Source organism: Culex pipiens, chromosome 2 (genome assembly GCF_016801865.2).
Source record: "Culex pipiens pallens isolate TS chromosome 2, TS_CPP_V2, whole genome shotgun sequence".
NCBI lineage: Eukaryota > Metazoa > Arthropoda > Insecta > Diptera > Culicidae > Culex > Culex pipiens.
In genome coordinates, this window is record NC_068938.1 from 29,029,730 (window position 1) to 29,051,660 (window position 21,931).

At 41.3% G+C, this 21,931-nt stretch overlaps 1 protein-coding gene across 1 annotated transcript; it reads left to right on the forward strand.

Moving 5' to 3' along the window:
• Nucleotides 1-2,933: 2,933 nt before the first annotated feature.
• Nucleotides 2,934-6,766, forward strand: LOC120415557 (uncharacterized). The gene is made up of 5 exons (XM_039577130.2): nt 2,934-3,183; nt 3,249-3,448; nt 3,514-3,963; nt 4,016-6,454; nt 6,519-6,766. Exons 1-5 carry the CDS (start codon nt 2,995-2,997, stop codon nt 6,715-6,717), a joined length of 3,477 nt encoding a protein of 1,158 aa, XP_039433064.1. The 5' UTR covers nt 2,934-2,994; the 3' UTR covers nt 6,718-6,766.
• Nucleotides 6,767-21,931: the final 15,165 nt, after the last annotated feature.

Below are 21,931 nucleotides of genomic sequence, written 5' to 3' on the forward strand. Positions count from 1 at the left end.
GTGTAGCCCTGATTGTCCTCTAAAACTTTCTGGAAGAAAGTATGGTTCTATCTCTCTTCTGAAAAAAGATATAGCGTTTTCAAAAGTCCGATTGGAAAATAAGAAAGAAAATAAGAAAATAATTATATTTCCTGACAACACTGGCAGTACATTTACCTAATATGAGTACGACACTTATTTCTAACTCGTTTTAAGTGCATCCTAGGTAAATGGTGTCTTCTGAAAAGTTGTTGTATATAAACAGGGCCTATCTTTTAAAAATATTGACGCCCATACAACCAGTAAAACCATCTGAATTCAACAAACTTTTGGATTGATTTATACCCTCCCTCCCCTTCACCACTCCGAATTGTTAGATTTCCGTCTGCCAGATTTTGCCAGATTTTATTCGATACTTTGCCAGATTTTTCAAATTTTGACCTGGTAACCCTGTCCGTAAATCAAATTTACCACTACAATACTTTTAACTTACGTGAAATTTTCCAAGGATTCCGAATATGACAAAATTGAGACCAAAAAGTGTCGCTATGGAAGCCTACAGGGCAAAAACTAATACCGTAGGCTTATAGTTCATGAAATTCCCTAACTTTTGACCTATAGGATTATGGGTGTTGTTAACATTTTTAACAGTAATTTGCAAAAGCTATGAGAAAAAGTAAAACCAATCCTGGAAGCCTATGGCACATTTTGAAGTGCTTCAAAAGACCTTTCGAATGCATCTAAGATAGTAGGAATTGATGAAGTTTTACCTAAATGCGAGCAATTTTAAGATTTTTTATGTTTTTTGGACCTCAAACTTCAATGCCCGTTTTACCCCATTTCCCATTGTCGGCTCATTATTTGGCATGAGTTCATCTCATGTATAGACAAACAAACGCTGAAAGTTTCATCCAAATCGGAGCACCTCGATACGACCAATTACACATTGGTGAAAAACTCGCTCTTAATTTTGTTTTCCGTGTTCCTCGTTCTAAACCCAAAAATACCTGCCCATTATCATAGATTATTAATCAAGTAGATGTCCCACTTGGAAGTTGCTCCATATACCTAGTTGGCGACACCCCTTTAGCGATCTGCGCGCCGCCATCGTCAATTTACAGGTACTAAATTGGAAAACAAAATCATAGTACTCTGTGCACTTGCCTGTTGAAAAATGGTTTGTTTTTGACAAAGTGTCACCAAATTGGGTTCAAAACGTTCTTGAACAAACTATTTTTGTAATTTACCTTTTTTAAATCCCAAAACACATAAAAAATCGGCCGCCAGGTGTGTACTCCAGCAGGGCATGTAGCAGTGGCAGCAGCAGTAAATAATCTGACTAGAATAATAGAACCGGAAACGGGAGGAGATAACTCTCTTCAAGCCGAAGACGGGCAGTTTCCACTCTATGGCGAAACCTCTGCGGATTTGCACCACTCTCCCGGCCAGGTGAAAAAGTCTCGAGTGATGGCAACGAAGGTTAGCGAACTGAGCTACAGTCCGCTCCTCAAAGAGATGCTTCTTTGTATATGGTTGTTTAGAATCCTTTACCGTGTGTAGATGCTTTATTTTATTATTTTTTTCCAGACATGAAGAACTGTGTGTAAAACTTTTGCCAAAATGCAACGCAAGAAAAGACAAACAAACCTAACGCTGATAACTCCGTTTATGTGCATCAGAATTAAAGAGGCCACTTCCGTATGCTAAACTACCTGGCTGACATTTAACCGCAAGAACAATCTTCAGCTTTGGGAAATGTTCTGGAGCTGCTACAAAATCTAAGACCAGTGTTTCCCATAGTGGGTACTGGGCCCCGCTAGTGGGTCCTGACATGTTCCTGGAGTGGCCGTGGGTCCCACCATTGATGTATGAAAGGTGGGGCCTAGGCGAAAATAGTATGCAATCAGTGATTTAGACAAATAAAATTTAATCAGCATGTAGGTGCATTATATCCGTTTTATTGGGTCAACGTTTTATTATCAATCAATAAAATAGAACAAGAAACAGTTGTAACAAAAATCGAGGCATTTCCCATGTGTTTAGATTAGACTTGTGTTTCCGCTCGCCTCCGCTATTACGGCAACGGTGGATTGTCGCACGCCGTGGTTCTTGTGGAACCGGGCCCCGGGAAAAGCTTTGCTTGAGTTCTGTTCACACGAGAAAGCTGTGTCCGCTAGAAGCACCAACAGTTACGGTCAGATTCTAGAACGCTGCGCAGTTTCCGTTTGCTGTGGTGGAATGGTTGGCAGGGTCTTCTTAATCAGGTTTAGAGTGCAACCAGAGGGCCTGTAAAAATAAATGTTCACATAAGCAATTTTTCTGTTAAACTTTGTTCTACTCACTTCCTAACACGTCTCCAAGATAAACGGATGGCACCCTCGGAGGAATCGACTCCGTTCGTAGGATTTTCGGTTGTCACCGGGTTCTTCTTAGAGGAAAAAAGCCAACGATTTGAAGTCCCACTGGATGGTGAAATGTTGACAGAAAATAAACAAAGTTTGAAATGCAGCTGTTGCTACGATGCAACCGTAACACTTGAACTGAAACTGGGGAAAAATAATTTTCCCTTTGGAAACATCGAAAAGTAGTACCTGTGAATTGCCACCAGGTGCAATTTTGGCGTGGCGGTAGTGTCGCCAGCCCCAACAGGGGAGTGGCGTATCTATATATATTTAGTCTATGCCATTATCAAACACAGATGTCGTTCTCGCTATTCCGTTGGCTCACATTCTCATTCGACCAATTTCGCTGATGCCAGTCCACCCAACGAGCGCACGCGGAAGCAACTGTCGATAAAGTAGATCCACCCGCCACCCGCGATCGAAGTAGGCGGCTTTGGTTTTTTGAAAATTTTCTCCACCCAAGCGTCCTTTCGCAGCGCAGCTGGCCCGAAGTTTGGTCGCGTCTCTTTTTCTTCCACGTGGATTTTTTAATGTGTTTTTCCATCTTGAAATTTAACCCAAAATCGTGAATTTAAAAATAATCCTTTTGTGTTGATAATATCGTGTGATTAAAATGCGTTCCGCGGATATTAATCTGGTGAAGGCCAAGCTGGGGCAGCGTTTGAACCGGCTGCGCCGGAACGAAGATCCGGACGAGCAGTTCCGGCTGCTGAAGCGCTATCTGTCACATTTCGTGAAGCTGTTGCAATGCGCGGGGAGGGTTTTTGAGGGGTCCTTTGCGGACCACTTGCAGCTTGTTGTGGTAGGGTTTTTTTTTTGGTAAAACTTGGAGATTTTGTTAGGGGATTGAGTTTTTGAACTTTTCAGAGTCACTTGACCGACCGTCGTCGCAATTCCGTGGACGTGGAGGTGCTGGCCGGGATCATCAAGACCATTTGCGTGATTGGAAGTATCACGGCCGTTCCGTACCAGACGATGCTGGTTGCGCTGCTGCACCTGTTGGAGATCTTCGAGCGGATTTCGGCCAAGGAGACGGTGGCCAGCCTCGAGATTTGCCAGAACCATTTGTATTTGCGACGCTGTTGAAATTTTGTGAATTTTTTGGATATTAACTCAAGTTTTATGCTTTTAGCAACAAGCTGATTCATCAGATTCGACGCCTCGGCTATTACGCGATCCACCAGCAGCTGGTCGAGTTGGTTTTCGTGTGCTCGCAGGCGTTTGGCGATTCGCCCGAGCGGAAGCGATTCGTGCAGCACATGGGCAAGTCGATCGGAGGTCCGTGGGACGTTTTGACCACCTGGAAGCCGGCGCAGTTGGAAAAGGAATGTCGCAGCTTTCTGGTGGATCTGCAGCAGCAGTCTCGCATCACCAACGTGTACTCGCTGCAGGTCGAGAGCTGCTCCGCGGGCAAGTCTCGGCTGGTCAAATCCAACAAGGGCGGCGAAAAGCTGTGGTTGGACTTCAACTACAGTCCTCGCACGATTAACTTCACTACGGTCATTCCGGAAAAGCAAGAGTCAAACGGCACGTTGGAGCTGGAGATCAAACACCAAGACATAACCGGAATCGATCTGATCAGGTAGAGGTCACGCTCTTTTGTTTATCAACAACTGACTCAGTTCTGTTTACAGCTCTCGTCTGCTGAAGATCACCTACAAAGACATCCTCGTCGCCCCGAGGAAGCTGAACGTCGCCAAGTCGGGCTGGCTGGAGTTCCAACTCCCCGTCGATCTCGACCTCCAGCACTTCATCGACGAAACTCTGCCGCAGTTCCGAACGGGCGCCGCCCCAGCAAGCCAAGAACCACAACTCCCCAACGACAGTCACCTCGAAAACCTCCTCAACATCTCGATGCTGGAGTCCATTGAATCGGAGCCAACCGGCCAACGCACCACCAACAGCAACCTGGACGAGTCGCAGCGCCTGCGCGACAACTGCGACACCATCGAGCGCCACCGGAACATCCGGCGCGAGCTGCTGAACGAATCGAGCGAGAGCAACAAGGAGAACGAAGTTCCAAACGTTGGTAATGTACGCGTGGTTCTGCAGGACGTTCAGCGGCTGCGCGTGTTCGAACAGCTCCGGACGGAATGTCAACAGCAGCAGCAGCAGCGGCAGCAACAACGGCCACCCTCGAAGCGGGAAAGGGTTGAATCTGGAAGTGATTCGTCAATCTGCGTTTGGTTGCCGACTGAGAAGGAGAAGGAAAAGTCGGCGGACGTAACTGGAAACAGTTCGAGCAAGAAGCGCAAGCTGTTCTTGAGACAGAGTGTGGAAGAAGATTTGAACGAGAGCAAGGACTCGCAGCTGCAACGCAACAAGTACGTGGAGGGCAAGCTGATCAACACGGTGAAGCCGCTGAAGGCCATCGAGGAGGACATTGTTCACTTGAGCAGGTCCGAGGTGCTGGACGTGACCGGATCGTCCGATTTGATGTCGTCGGAAGAGTTGGAGCAGTCCGTGCAGGCGTACATCGAGAACAACGGGACGTTTGGCATCGCGCAGCAGAAAGTGCTGGACAAGAAGTTGGAGCAGAACATCCGTAAAATCAACCAGATGGTGGACCGATCGGCGCTGCGATTCTTCAAGCGGGATCCGGCGCCGGAGAATCCGTACGACTTCAACGAGCCGGACGATGGCAGCTCGAAGAAGCGCAAGGGACGCAAGTCGGTCTCCGGCAAGAAGCGCAAGCCAGCTGGCGAAGGCAGCAAAGCTGCCAAAAACACTGCGAACGCGTCACGGCGCCGTAAGTCTACCAAGGAAGTGAAGCCGATTCCGGAGCCAAGTCGGTTGTCGCTGCCCCGAGCCAAGAAACCTACCAAGATCATCGACCTGAACAGCGACGACGAAAACGAGGACGTTGGCCCGGACACGTTCCAGCACCTGCAGATTTCCTCGATCGAGCCGAAGAAAGAGGCCAAACAGCGCGCCAACACGGCGACGGTGGCCAAGCAGCTCTTTGCCAAATCTACGCCGATCAACGACAGTCTGGGCGGAATTGAGCAAATCGCGCAGGACTCGCGTAATGGCAAAACGTTCGTGGTCGAACCAAAGTCGGCTCCCAAGCGAGAGCGCGTGCCCCTCGTCGAACCGACCGTAATGCTGCGGCGAGACTACAAGAAATCCCAACAAACGAACAGCTTGATGGTGGAGAAGGCTGCGGCGTTGATTTCCGCCGAGAAGGAGAAAAAAGCCAACCAGATGCCGTCTCCTGCACAGTCGGAGCACAGCTCCGAGGCGGCCATTTCGATCTTCGTCCCCGCACCGGGCCGCGTCGAGCTCAAGCGTGCGTCCAAACCCAGCGAACCCTCGCCGCTCACGGAAGAAACGCTTCGACAGTGCAACCCACCCGGAAGCAACGACGTCTCGGTGCCGATTTCGGTGGCGGCCAACGCCAGCGGAACCGCCCCGAACACGTCCACCGAGGGCGGCTTCAACTTCCAGTTTGCCAAGCGCAAGTACATCCTGTCCAAGTTCATCTCGGAAGACAAAGAAGCGGAAAGCGAGCAGTCGTTTGCGAGCATTGCGGCGCCAGATTGCAGTTTGGACATGCGCGTTGGAACCGCCGCAGCTAGGCCGCCTTCCTCGCTGGGAGACGACTTGCCCGAGCAGAGAAGTCGCTCGCAATCGCCGTGCTATCCGCAGCTGGTGGAGCACCAGTCGCCGGAGCAGAACAAGCGTAAGAGGGTGCGTAGCGAGGAGGTTGAACAAGCTCCGGTCGTCAAACAGCCGCGTCGACCTGCAGCCAACCGCGAGGTGGTGCCGGTGCCGAAGCCCGTAATCATCTCGGTGACCCAGATCGCCACCAAGTCGGAACGACCAACCAAGGTTGGCCGCACCATGCTGGACCGATTCATGGCCAGGATCCGCCAGGAGCTGGATCCGTCGCTGAATGAGTTGGAAAAGAAGGTGAAGCATTTGAACGATATCGGCAGTATCGTTCATCGCGTTTCCACCAATCTCCGCGCGAAGGAAATTGGCGAGAAGTGCGCCGCTATCAAGGAGTTGGAGGCGCAGCTGGACAAGGCGCACGCCGAGCTGGTGCAGATGGGCCGCGAGTTTATCGAAGCGTAAGTTTTGACTCAACTATTCAGTGTAGAGAGATTTTCATTTAACAATGTACACAACTTTCAGCAACGAGAGCCAGGCCAAGATCGTCAGGAAGCTGGCCGTGTACAACGAGCGTAAGCGGGAGCATTACGAAGAGCAGATCCGGGCCGGCCAGAACGAGCTGCCGGCGATTGCGAAGGATTGTGTGCGCGATGTGTGGAACGAGCAGATGCAGATGCGGTTCAACCAGCTGCGTGAGCTGTTTAACAACTCGTTGATGTGAGTTGATGGCTCTGGTGGTGGTGGATTTCAATTGTACATTGTTGATGATATATTTACTTATCATATGAATTATGTACCGAGATTTCGATTATGAACTCGAAAATGATTTGGCATTTCATTGTTATGAACTATTTTAATTGTTACATTTTCTGTTAATTTGAATTATGTTTTGAAATATTTGATAAATAAATGAATTGAGATTATGAAAAACGTTCATGAGATTATCAGTATATTAGTATATTAACATACAATAAATAGTCATAGAAGAATTACAGTCACGACTAGATTATCTGAAGCTTCTATTGATCGAAGTTTCGGATAATCAAATCATGTAAAAAGAAAATATTTGTTTTTTTTTTGTATTTTATTCTATTTTTAGGTATGCGCGGAAGAAAGCCTAACTCCATTATGTTTTAAAAAATAGGCGTTGCTTGGTTGCAATATACTTTGATATAAAAATTCAAACAATTTGGATTTTCTTGTTTGAATGCGACTGAAAATTATAAGCGTTTAACTAATTTTGTATTCGATATAATAATATTGAAAATCCAGCTTTGCCTCATAAGGTCGAATCTAAAAAGGCATAATCTTCAAATGAGCAATTCTCTACCAAAACCGGAAATGGATTTTATTTGTATTTTTTGATTTGGCTCAAACTTTGTGGGGGCCTTTCCTATGACCAAATAAGCTATTTTGTGTGATTGGTTCATCCATACAAGTCTTCATACAATTTTGGCTGCTGTTCATACAAAAATGGTATGTAAATATTCAATCTGCTGTAACTTTTGAGTGAATTTTCTGATCAATTTGGTGTCTTCGGCAAAGTTGTAGGAATTTTTGAGGACTTTTGAGAAAAAAATAGGTACACTTAAAAAAAATTTGCAGATTTTTTAATCAACTTTTTTTTCACTAAAACTCAATTTCACAAAATACGTATTTTTTGATTTTCGAGATTTTTTTTATATGTTTTAGGGGACAAAAATCTGCAACTTTTGAGCCATAGAGAAACATGGTCAAAAATCTGCAGCCTAGTTATGAATTTTTAAAAAAAATAGTGATTTTTGGAAAAAATCGAAGTTTCATGCAAAAACAAGTTTGACATTATTTTTTATTGCAAAATTGAGTTTGCAATCGAAAAGTACTTTACAGATTTTTTGATAAAAGGCTCCGTTTTCAAGATATAGCCACCGAAAGTTTGATTTTAGCGAAATATTTGCAGTTTTTCAATTTTTAAAAATAGTGACCATGAGTGACCTAATCTAAAAAAAAAATTTTTTGAAAAGTTCAGAAAATTTGCTATAAAATTGTCTAAGAGACATTGAAGATTGGACCTCGGGTTGCTTAGATAGAGCCGCTTTAAGAAAAAGAAACACGAAAATAGAAGTTTTCTTGATCTCACCAGAACAACCCACCATTTTCTAATGACGATATCTCAGCAACTAAGGGAGCGTTCTTTTATTACGTAACGCAGTTAGGGGGGGAGGGGGTGTCGGTGTCTGTTACGAAATGTTACGAAAATTGGGAGAGGGGGGGGGGGGTGTGCTGAAAAATTCTGTTACGTAACGCAAAATTTTCATATAAGCACTCATAAAAATTTGCAAAAAGACCTTGCGTTACGCGTTACAGGGGGGGTAGGGGGGATGGCTCATCTGTTACGATTTGTTACAAAGGGGGGGGAGGGGGGTCAAAAATCCATAATTTTGCGTTACGTAATAAAAGAACGCTCCCTAATGGTCCGATTTTCAATGTTAACACATGAAAAATTCGTGAAATTTTCCGATCTTTTCGAAAAAAATATTTTGAAATTTTTTAAATCAAGACTAGCATTTTAAATGGGCATAATATTCAATGTTTGGCCCTCATGGTCACTATTTTTAAAAATTGAAAAACTGCAAATATTTCGCTAAAATCAAACTTTCGGTGGCTATATCTTGAAAACGGAGCTCTTTATCAAAAAATCTGTAAAGTAGTTTTCGATTGCAAATTCAATTTTGCATTAAAAAACAACGTCAAATTTGTTTTTGCATGAAACTTCGATTTTTTCCAAAAATCACTATTTTTTCAAAAATTCATAACTCGGCGACAGATTTGTTGACCATGTTTCTCTATAGCTCAAAAGTTGCGGATTTTTGTCTCCTAAAACATATCAAAAAATTTCGAAAATAAAAAAATACGTATTTTGGGAAATTGAGTTTTAGTAAAAAAAAGTTGATAAAAAATCTACAATTTTTTTTTTCCGTGTACCTATTTTTTTCTCAAAAGTCCTCAACAATACCTACAACTTTGCCGAAGACACCAAATTGATCAGAAAATTCACTCAAAAGTTACAGTTGTTTGAATATTTACATACCATTTTTTTATGGACAGCAGCCAAAATTGTATGGAGACTTGTATGGGTGAACTAATGACGCAAAACAGCTTATTTGGTCATAGGGGAGGCCCCCACAAAGTTTAAGTCAAATCAAAAAATACAAAAAATAAAAATGGCCGAAATCGGCCGATTTCGTAGAGAGTTGCTCAAATGCCAGAACCGAAAAGAATATTTTTTTCCCAGATTGAAGTAAAATTTGAAGTAAAGTCATAACAAAAATCTTTTAATTTTTTGGCAAACACAAATCTAAAATTCAGAAATTTAGAAATTGAAAAAAAAATCAAAACCTCATTAGCTTTAAACTTTAGGAAATTGAAAATCTATAAAAAACAAGCCTTGCCCGACAAACTTCGTTCTGCCTTTTTTGTTTGTTGACGTTTTTAGCTTTTTTGCCTGTTCAGCCTCCTGTGATCAAAATTTGATTTTACGTAACTTTTCCCATATAAACCACAGGTGTTCCAGAATCGGTCCCAGAGTGGCCAAAGTGCCAATTAGTTAGCGTATAAACCTTCCTTGGGCTTATACGAACCCAACGCAACAAAGAGCACCTCGATCCGACGCTCCGTATTGAACTGATTCGCGTTCGAACAAAACCGTCGAATTTTTTTTATATATATTAGGGTGTTTCATCCAAAACCAAAAGTTCTCAGAATCAGGCAAACCGAGGTTCCCCTAGTAGAGGATACCCATAGGAACTCTCATGCCAAATATCAGCCCATTTGGTTGAGAATTGGCCTGTCCCCAGCGGTTGAAAGTTTACATGTAAATTACTATGGGATTTTTATGCTTTTCGTTCAATCGTTCCTACAGGTCTGGGGACAACATGGATTCACTCGGAATAAAGACAGGTGTGTAGGGGATGGTCCAACGAACAAATTCCAGAAGGAATTAGGGTTGTCCATTCTGTCCCCAAGGTGCGCATTGGATCGACGTCCGGTGTCTCCAGAATCAACGATTCACCCTTCAAATGTACGCATTGTCCTTAGTATGCTATGATGGCTAGGTGAAAATAACGACACCCCATGTCAGACGGTGAACACGTGGCAGAGCATACACTCAAGTTTTGGCTCAGAAACATTCTTTAAAATTATAAAATATAATTATTGATGTTCCTGTAACAAATTGAACTATTCCAAATAACGTAACATGATGAGTTTGTAATAATAATGCAATCGATGCCTCTCCACGTGTTCACCGTCTGACATGGGGCGTCGTAATTTTCACCTAGCCATCATAGCATACTAAGGACAATGCGTACATTTGAAGGGTGAATCGTTGATTCTGGAGACACCGGACGTCGATCCAATGCGCACCTTGGGGACAGAATGGACAACCCTAATTCCTTCTGGAATTTGTTCGTTGGACCATCCCCTACACACCTGTCTTTATTCCGAGTGAATCCATGTTGTCCCCAGACCTGTAGGAACGATTGAACGAAAAGCATAAAAATCCCATAGTAATTTACATGTAAACTTTGAACCGCTGGGGACAGGCCAATTCTCAACCAAATGGGCGAATATTTGGCATGAGAGTTCCTATGGGTATCCTCTACTAGGGGAACCTCGGTTTGCCTGATTCTGAGAACTTTTGGTTTTGGATGAAACACTCTAATATATATAGAAGATAAGATACTGAAACTCAAAAACACAAATTCAAAAATTAAAGAGTAAAAAAGAATTCGTGAATGTAAATGAAATCCGAAAAATAAAAAAATCAGAAATATAGGGAGTTAAAAAATTAAAATATAGTTTGTGCCAAATTATGCAAAGTCTAAGTCAAAATTTCACTACAATTATTCGAATCAAGAAATTAGTACTTTTATCAAAATTTGGCTCTCTGACCTAAAATAAAACTTCAAAAATCTCCAGATTCGACTGATTTTCTGTAACTCAAGATGGTGGCAAAAATCGCTGAATTTGTTAATTTAAGAACTTGGGGATTTAAAAATTTAAGAATTGAGGAATTTAAGAATTTACTAATTGAAGATTTTAGGAATTTTAAAATTTAATTCTTTAATAACTTAAGAATTCAACAATTTAACAATTTAGGAATTTATGAATTTAACAATTTAAGAATCTAAAAATTTATAAATTCTAGAATTTAAGAATTTAAGATTTTTAGAATTTAAGGATTTAAGAATCTAAGAATTCAAGAATTTAAGAATTTTTAGAATTTAGGAATTTAAGAATTTCAGAATTTAGAAAATTTGAATTTTAGAATTTTAGTATTTAGGAATTTTAGAATTTAGGAATTTAGGACTTTAGTAATTTTAGAATTTAGTAATTTTAGAATTTAGGAAATTGGGAATTTAGGAATTTAGGAATTCAAGAATTTAAGAATTTTTAGAATTTAGGAATTTAAGAATTTCAGAATTTAAGAATTTAGAAAATTTGAATTTTAGAATTTTAGTATTTAGGAATTTTAGAATTTAGGAATTTAGGACTTTAGTAATTTTAGAATTTAGTAATTTTAGAATTTAGGAAATTGGGAATTTAGGAATTTAGGAATTTTAGAATTTTAGAATTTCAGAATTTTTGAATTTTTGAATTAAGAAAGTTAAGAATTTAAGGAATTTTTGCAGTTTGATTTTCACAGTTTAAATTTTGGTATGCTTGTGAGTCGATTATCTGAAGTGAAATTTTTGTGAGGAAAATAATTTAATTTTTTTTTGCAATTTCGACCTCCGTGAAATCGTGACAAATCACCACGGCTATGCCACCCTGCACCAACATCAGCATAACTCGCATTCGCGCTCACCTTCAACATCCACATACGCTGGCAAAAACAACATAAAATCCCGACCCAACGAGCATACGCGGAAGTAATCCGCATAACTAACAACTCAAGTCAGCATAGACATAGATCGCGTCCCCGACGACAAAGTTCTGCACCATGGCATAACAACAGCAGACAACCCGGATGGAAGTGAAACCATTTCCGTGCAAGGTCGCCGGCTGCAAGGCCAGCTTCGCCACCGAGGACCACCTGAACGCCCACCAGGAGGCCCGCCACGACGAGTCCGGAATGCTGAACCTGGAGCTCGCGAACAAGTCGAACCTGTTTGCGGACCAGACTCCGACGCCAACGCGGCTGATTGGCAAGTGCGAGGAGGTGGGCCTGTTTGAAGATCTGCAGAATGTGAACCCGTTCGAGGAGACGTTCCGGCGAGCGGTCGAGGAGAAGAGTGAGGGCGCGGCTGGTGAGGTGGGGAAGGCGGGTGGGACTGGGGACGATACGCTGCATACGCCGCACGTCTTTCCGTTGTTGGAACGTCGCGAGAGCATTAAGGAGCGCACGTACAAACTGTCCAAGTTGGTCATCTCGAGGTCGGTGTCGAGAAAGGACGAAGTCGGCAGTGGTCAACCTGTGACAATCGCGGCGGATCTCAAGAGGAAGGCGAACGACGCGACGAGTGTCCTCATTGCACCCAAGAAGGTTCCGGTGGCCATCTTGCCCAAAGCAACTCCAGTTCAACCCGACGCACCACCATCAATATCCGCTGCTTCCAGTGACCCCGATCCGGACCCAGTAAAGGTCAAGTTGAAGAAGTACCTGGCCAGAAACGGTTCAACTCCAGTTGAGGCTTCCAAATCGACGCCCAAGAAAGTCACTAAACAGTCTACAGATACTACCAAGATCACAAAGTTGCCCGAACGCAACCCAAGCAATTCCCACGAAGAAGACAAGGAAAAAACAGAAAAGCACGAGCGGTGGAAAGCTGCCGCAAAGCGGTATCGGTAAGAATCTCCCCCAAAACCCCATCAAAACACACAAAAATCAATCCCAACTCCAATTCCAGCACCCGCCTCAAGCAAAACCAGGACATGATCGCCCAGCGGAACGCCGCCCTGGAGGAGGAAAACGCCCGGCTGAAGGCTGAGGTGGTGCGGTTACGAAACCTGCTCCAACTGCACCGGGACTGTCCGGTGGCGCGTGCCTTACCAACGACGACGGCTGGTCCGTCGAAAGTGCCTCCGCCGATTGTACAGCAGCAGCCGGTGGTTGTGGGTAAAAATCCCGTGTACATTGTCATTGCTGCTGCTGCTGCGGGGTCACCGCAGAACCATCCTACGGAGAAGCGATCGTGAGTGCTGTTGAGTTTGTTGGTTTTAGAGAAATAAAGTTAGATTTTTAAAAAGATTTGTTGTTATTCGGCGGTTTATCAGTAACAGCGGGAGACCTATATTTTGCGCTGCAGAAATCACGATAAGCTCAGTCTGCGTAGAATTGTTGAAGGAGACGGAGTAACTTTGCGTATTGGTTGAGCGGGTTGGGATTGATGTGTTGAGTTGATACAATTTGATTAACGTTATCAGTGGCATGTTAAGCAGGTGTTTGGTGCATAAAGCACATTATTATCAAAGGTAAAAAGCTGGAGTTATTAGAAAAAAGTTGTACGACAAATCAAGTGTATTTACTAATTTCAGGTTTATGCTTAATATGCGGTAGAGATTGAAGGCAATAGAATTCTGTTGATATTTTACTCAAATTATAGAGGTAAGTAAAGGTTGTAATCGACTTGGTCTAGGGTCCCATGCATCGCTATTGAATTGCATGAAGTTTCGATAACTAATTCAAAAGTTATGTATAAAAATGTGTTTTCACATATATCCAGATCTCATTTATATGCATGTAAACGATGTCCGGATCCATCATCCGACCCATCGTTGGTTAAGTAATCGAGAGACCATTCCAACGAGTCCACAACATTGAATATCTGGCAGCCCTGTCTCGAGTTATGACCACTTAAGCGATATTTATGTACTTTTTTGAAGCCAGATCTCACTTAAATGTATGAAATCCATGTCCGGATCCATCATCCAACCCATCGTTGGTTAGGTAATTGAAAGACCTTTTCAACGAATCCAAATAATTGAAGACCTGGCAACCCTGTCTCGAGTTATTACCACTTAACCCTCTACAACCATACCCCGCCTTTAGACGGGCTTCGATCTGAAAAATCACCAAAAATCCATTTTTCAACCAATTTTTGATCTTTTAAAAGCATTGGAAAGAAGAACTCTTCAAATTTTAGAAAATTTATGGGTTGGAAGTTTTACTTGTTTTATGTGAATTTGCCAATGTTTTAAAAAAATTTAAATTTTAAAAGGGTAAACTTTGGCTGTGTTTGTTACTAACATTTCCTATATTTTAAGTAAAAAGAAGTATGCAGTATTTTTTGTAGTGTCCCAGACTATGCCTCTACGCATTTTTTTACAATTTAAATGATGATGGTGCCATTCTATAGCAGAAAATGTGAAAAACAAGCAAAAAATTGAAAAAGTGACTGTAAAAACGTAAAAAAAATAGATAGGCAAAATGTAATTATATTACGTGGTAGAATAGGCCAAACACTACCAAAAACAAACATAAACTAAACAAGATAAATGCAAATTAAAATACTAAAAATAAAACAAGAAAAACATAAAACAAGAGAAGTAATTTTTTTTTCGTAGAACAAAAGTTGCTCAAAATGACCTCCTAAACACGGAAAAAATAAAAATTTTCGAAAAAAAAAATGTGGGCAGTAGAGGGTTAAGTTATATCTATGTACACACAAACCCCGATGGTTTGACACCAACTGTTGTCAAACGAACGGGGTCACTTTTTAGTTTGACACTCCTTTTACACAGAGTTCTCACACACTACCAAACGTTTTTTTTGATAGTGTGCGTGAGCGCCGTGTAAAAAGTGACAGTTCGTCACTTTTTAGTTTGACTTTGGCCAACTAACGGGGTACAAACTAAAAAAGTGTCAAACGAAAAAGTGACCAACCACCGGGGGTTGAGTGTACTTTTTTCTGGATCTAAAAAAAATAGCTGAAATTTGTGTCCTCATATTACTCATATTACCCATTGTTGGTAAAAAGTGAGGAAGGCATCAACCACATAGGTGGGTTAAGTTAGTTTTTTAAATTTATTTTTATTTTTAGAGTTTTTAAATTGTTTAAATTTTTACCTTTTTCAAATTCTTTCAATTTAATCTAGAATAGCTCATTTTTTTTAGTTTTTAATTTGTTTGAATACTTCATTTTTTCTATTTATTTCAGAATAACCTCACTTTCCCCTACGTATTTTTTTATTCAAACATGTTTTTAATATTTAAGAATTTATGAATTTTCAAATTCTTTAATTTAATTTATATTGGCCCCACTTTCCGCTACGATTTTTTTTCAAATACCAACTCTTTTATTTCTTTTATTATTTGAGTTTTAAACTTGTTTGATTTTTTTATTTTTTTAATTCTTCAATTTAATTTAATTTTTTGCTCAAATATCAAAATTTTAGAATTTTTTATTTGTTGGGGTTTAATTTGCTTGAATTCTTATATATTTTTTTGAATTCTTTAATTTTATTTAAAATAGCTCCACTTTACCCTACATCTATATTTCTTTAGTACTAGAGGTGGGCAAAACCGCTCTTTTTTAGGAGCCGCTCATTTTCGTTCGCTCACTAAAAAGAGCCGCTCTTTTGAACGGCTCTTTCGCTCTTTTTCAAAATTTGGATGAAAAGGTTATTTTTAAGAATTCTGTGATTTTGTGAACTCTTTTCTAAATTCTGATTTAATCCATGAAGTCTATAAACACTGAAGTTAAATCAGGCAAGAGAATTATTGTTTTCCATCATCTCTCAGCTATTTAGTAGATTTTTGGTAATATTTTACAAGCTATGCAATTTAAAAATGCCCAAATTTGTATTTGGATAATATTTTTATGTACGATCAGTTATATAAAGAAAAGCTTTTTCATTTTGTTTAGAAAATTATTTACTTTTGGAATTTCAAAGAAAATTAGGAAACTGAAAATAAGTTTAAAATTTTAAAATGGTGTTTGGCAGCAATGCTATTTTGGGATTAATTTTTATAAGCAATTATTTTTCAATTAAGAATTGCATTTTCAATTCTAAAAACAAATTTTGTGATGCAATTTGTTCGAAATTCGATAAATTATATTTATAACAAATTTAAAAATAATTCTAACTTGGAACGGTTCTGTCAAAAGACCGGAGTTTAAAAAAGAACCGCGGTTCTTTTTTTGTGAGCCATGGTTCGTTCGCTCTTTTTAGTGAACCGGCTCTTTGAGCGGCTCGCTCTTTTTTTGCCCACCTCTATTTAGTACCACTTTTAAAAAAATAAGTTTGTAAAGTTTGTTTCAATTTTTGAACTTTTAAATTCTTGAATTTAATTTAGAAAATTGAATCCAATATCTAGCTATTTATATTTTTGAGTTGATTTTTTTATATTTATATTCTGAAATTTAAAAATCTAAGAATTTGTTAAGTATTGAATTTTTAAAGTCTTGAAAAAAAAAAGATCAGACCGTTGCAAATTTTATTTCAAGTTTTTGTCCCCTTCCACACCCTTTCAAAATTTACCAAAAAATCAGGGGACAAACAATAATGATTAACTAAAACACTTGTTAAACCGATGGAATTGTAAACAAAATTTGTACCAGCCTTATTTGTGATTTGAACTCCTAAATCCCTGATTTTTTTAGTTTTTGAATTTTTGAATTTAAACTTTTTCGAATTACTTTTGAAATTTGGAATTTAAGAATTTTTAATAATCGAGTACGTATTTCATTATTTCAAATTCCCAAAGTTTTAATTTTTTGAAGTTTTTAAATATTAGAATTTTCAAAGTTATTATTAGATTAGATTAGATTACAATTTTCAAAGTCATGCATTTAAAAATCTAAGACATTTTTTATGATATTGATATTTTAAATTTTTTGGATGAGTATGGTTTTATTTTTTTCAAAATCCAAAAAGCAAAATATTGGTATTTTAGAAAACTTGAAGAAACTACAGATTTGTATCTATGGAATTCAAAATTTCTAGGCTTGAGAATTTTTAAATTTCTATGCTTTTGTATTTCTGCATTTTTTTTCTTCAAAGTCCACGCCCACAACTTTGCCATAGACACCAATCGTTCAGAATATCATTTCTCAAGATTTACGAATTAAATGCCCATTTTTACGGCCAGCCCTCCAAATTGTATGGAGACTTGTATGGAAAAACAATTGCTGCAAAATGCTTCGTTCGGTCCTAACCAGGTCCCAGTACCGAAAAGGACCTAATAAAAATAATTTTATGAAAAAAAATGCTTCGTTCGGCATGGAAAATGTTTCAATAAATACAAAAAATACAGAAATAAAATAAAATAAAATATTGCGAAATTCCAGAGAATTACTTAACTTTTTTTGATATCCTTTCGAGTACCAACAAAAACTTCTACACTCGTCCAATAATTTTGTATTTTTAGATGCTCCGCCTGAAGTACCCTTTCGAACCTGTAGGAAAAATTCAGGCACGCGACATTCTCGTATGGAAAACGGAACCCGCTAGTCCCAATCACATCCTACTAGCGTCCAACGGAAATCTGGTAACAGTATTGGAACAAACCAACGGCCAGTGGGTTCAGTTATTCCACTGGGACATCCCAGCTCCCATCCTTCAATGGCATCAAGACAACAACTTGCTGCTCGTTAGAGTTGACCACGGATTACAGGTGTACCGTTTGGACTTGCCTAACCGGACGTTCATTTCGCTCGGTGAGAATGCCGAAATTGCGAGTCACTGTGAGTTTGGACAGTTTTATTGGGACAAGCGGGATACCGGTGCCGTAACCGTCGATTGGAGTGGCAAGGTGCAGTTCTACAAGCTGGTGGCTGGTCGGACGAGTTGTCCGATGCGATGGCTGCGGGATGACCATTATCGGGAGCAGCTGGTGGATGAGGTGGAGGGGGTGTTTGTACGGGAGATTCGGGAGAAGCTGGAGGTGGTTGTGGTGGTGGGACGAACGACGGGGATAAGTATTTTTACCTTTGATGAGAAGTATTATTTGGTAAGGTTGATGAAGTTTGGTGTTGGGGAATTGCATGTTAAGGATTTAGTTTTTGTACCAAATGATCAAGAGTTTCGAAACATTATTTTAGTTGGCGAAAATAGTACTTTGTTGTATCATTACCAAGATGAAGCCTACAGTAGAGTTAGTAAAAGTTTGAATCATTTAACAAACCTAACATCTAAATTGCTTCTTTCAAATGAAGGACTATGTTTTGGAACAACTTCCAGGGGAATGGTTTGTCTTTGTACTGACTCTTGGGAGTCAATATTGGATATTTCAGATTTGAAACCGGAAGATCGCTTAGCTCAAGTTCTTTGGGTATGCAACGAAATGATCTTTGTCAAGTCCGTCAAAGGGAACATCTTCGTCACGTCGACTTACTCGATTGACAACCAGAAAGTAGTGAGTCAACCTGAGTTACCAAAACCCAAGTACTACCCCACCGTTGAACTCCCTCTCAACGAGTCCTTTTCAAACGAACCTCGCGTTCTCTCCCTCGCGGACATCGTAACGGTCAAGAGCTTCGCCGAGTGCGTCAACGTGAAAACCGGCAAGCTCTGCTTCTCGCTACCCCTGGTGCAGATCGTCAATCCCTTGGGCGTTGACATCGTTCAGCGGCTGGACTACATTCAACCAGCGCGGAGATCGAGAGATCCTCAGGGAACTTTGGGTTGCGGTTGGAGGCTGGAGTTGAACTACATCTGCCTGTTGGCGGAGGTTGCGCACGGTGGCCATCGGTACGTGTGGAACCGGAATGGGGTGGTTCTTCGTTTGGAGGGATGTGGACAGGGGAGATTTACGGTGCAAGGGATGTCGGAACAACAGTTGACCGTTGAATATCTTGGCGTGGAGGAGAAGTGGATTGTGCAAGGGGATCGATTCCGGTATGTTTTTGGAGGGCAAGCTGTTCAGCGGACCGTTCGTCACGCAGATTACTCCGGGCCTGTCGTTGGAGGTCGGAATCTTGTGGAGAGAAGTGTGGCTTGGTATTTGACGGAAGTCAATTCGGATCAATATGTTCAGCGATATTCGTACGAATTGGAAGAAGTTGATGTTGAGCAGCATAGGGTAACTCATGCAGTTTTGATCAAGCAAATGACGGATTCTTTGGAAACTTGCATCACATTTGAGTATGATAGTAAGAATCCTGACGAATACCAGAATTACTTGTTCGATCACGAGTCAAATCTTCCTATTTTACCATTTTCTACAAAGTTCTTGAACAAGCTAATGGTTGATTCAAAGCAGTTTAAGAATTGCTTCCTGTTCAAATACATTCTTCAAGATAACATTCGTTACTTGCAAACGATCAAGCAGTTTGAAGAAATGATCAGTTTTAGTTATACTTCTTCGAAGGTTGAAGATATCAAATCAATTTCAACGATAACTCTTCCAGATAAAAGTACTTTTGCCTTCCAGTACGAACCACTGGATATAACTCAAAACCTTTCCTCTCCCATTGAAGTTCCGGTGCAAGATCAACCAAAGCTGTATCAAACTACCCAGAACGTGATCGTTTCGTACATCGGGGAACATCAACTTTGCGTTGAAATTTACGATCGTCAAATCAAGAACAAGCTTGGTCACTTCAAAATTGGTCACGACAAACCTCTGACGTACATCTTGAAGGCAGGTGAAGATCACGTGGTGGTTTCTCTAGTATTTGAAACTGGGATCAAGCAGATTTCACTATTAACTAGAACCGTTGAAGGTCGTTGGGAGCGAAGCCCTAGCGAGATTTCGATCAACAGTGATGAACTGTTTAAATTTGGAAACGATTTCGTGGTAATTTACAAGAGGACTTCGCTGAAGGCGATCTACCGTTGGACAGAGGGAACTTTTGAGTTGTGCAAGATACCGAAGGGCTTTGAACAGGTCGAAGACCTAGCCATCACTACGACGGATGATGCCTTCTTAATGTGCTGCAATAAGGCGATTTGGATCGTTCTGTTTTGTGCGTGGAAGAATTGCTTCGAGTTTCGTGCCATTTGTGAACTCGATCCAAAGTTAAGAAACTTGAACGCCTTCGATGCCTTGGACTGTTCAGAATCTGAGCGAAACGTGCTAATAGAAGCGTTTCTCTCCTCTTCCATTTACGTGTTTCACAATGTGATTGCTGTAGCGGATTTGCAACGGGATGAATCCTATTTCCACCTTGTAATTCAACTGTACCATTTGGACGAAAGTTTGAAGATCATCAAAACTGCAACTTTCAAGCAGTTTATCACAAGGTTCGAAGAAAATTTCGAATTTTTCAACCAGGAGATTCACGTGGAATGCTTACTCATTGATGGCAAGCTTCAAATCAAGCTGAAGAACCTACCACGAGGTGTTGCCCCTTCCGAAGAGCAGACCCGTCAGTGTTACGAGAGATTGCTGGAACTGTTGGGGAAGAAGATTCGTGCTGGGTGGTTCCAGCTGCATCAAACTGGTGGAGGATTCCGTTGTGGCGATGTTGAGTATTTGTATGATGGGCAGGAATGGTCTTCAACATTTGTAGAACGATCTTTTCCGATAGCTGAAGGTGTTACATTCACTCGTAATGATGAATGCTTCTCTGTTAAGAATTCAACGGGAATGATTTTGTTTGAAGACCATCTACAGAAGGAAAGTACGATTCTTAGTGGCAAACACTTCATAGCATACCAAACTGAGTGTGATTCAAGGTATGTTCTTTTGAACAGTACTGTTAGTGATCGCTTGGTGCACCACTCCTTGCCACGGGGAGAGCAAATCTTCACCAAAACTGATCACATGCTTGTTACCCTGAAACCGAGCAACGTAATCGGAGATGGTTCGATTTTAACGTTCCATAACCTAGCTCTGCAGCATGAGTTGCTGAACAGCTTGGTATTGCAGAGAGCTTGTCTAACAATTGGAAAAGAATCATTCCAGAACGTCTATCAGTATACTGAACCCGAAGTAACCGCTGTTGGTCTGATATTTCACCGTACAACCAAGATTCCCCAGCAAGGATTCGGCTATGTGCGCTACTTGTCCGACGAGGACGGCGATCGCGAGGAATTTTACAGCGAATCCGACGAGCAAGTGCTCGTCCGCGATCACTCCAAATCCACTGAAAAACCAATAGAGCCGAAGAGCATCATCTACGATTCGCGAGGAAAGCTGGAGATCGTGGACTGTTCGCCGTACTGCTGGGAAAAACAGCAGATCTGCTACTACGGCTTCGAAGAGTACGAGAGACTTCCGGAAGGTTGGGACTTTGAAGATGTCCAGGTCGTGCGGAACGGATTCGCTGGTAGTGGACAGAGTTTTGGTAGAATAGGGCAAGGTGGCAGGATCGTTGGTCACGTGACGCCAAAAGATTTGTCCGGAATGTTTAGGTTTGTCTGTTTGGTGCGTCCCAAGGATCATCTCGTAGTTGGCGAGGTCTCATCAGCAGTAACCGCTACGATTGGTAAGACGCAACTCAATGGAAGAGTAATGCGCCGAAACAACAGCGATTGGTACACGATCGAGTTGGAGATCTTCCTTGAAGAGTCCGACGCAGTACAGATTACAATTTCTTCGGATAAACCTCTGGAAATCGATCACTTCTGGTTTGCCCCGCTCGATTTCGAGTTCAAAGCAAAGATTTACGACACCATCGACGGCAGCATTGCCGGGGAAATTGATCGTTACGGACGGTCGAAGCGCTTCTTCTACGACCTTTGCCAGAGACAGGCAGTGGCCACCGACTTTGACGGCAAGCTGGATTTGTTCGTTGCCTTTGCGGAGAGCAGCACCGATGGTTTGAGGTTGAAGATGCAGATTCAACCAAAACGAGGGTTTGTTGAAAGTTTCGAAGGCTTTTCACAAAGGTGGAGGGTAAGATCCAGTTCCGGGTTGAGTGTTCAACCTTATCGACTGTTGCATGTTGGGAATGACGTTGGGCTGATTTCGTTGATTGAAAATGTACCTGATAATATTGGAATTGGATTTGGTTATTCATTACACGAAAACTCCAAATTAGAACTAAATTTTGCTTCTCATAACA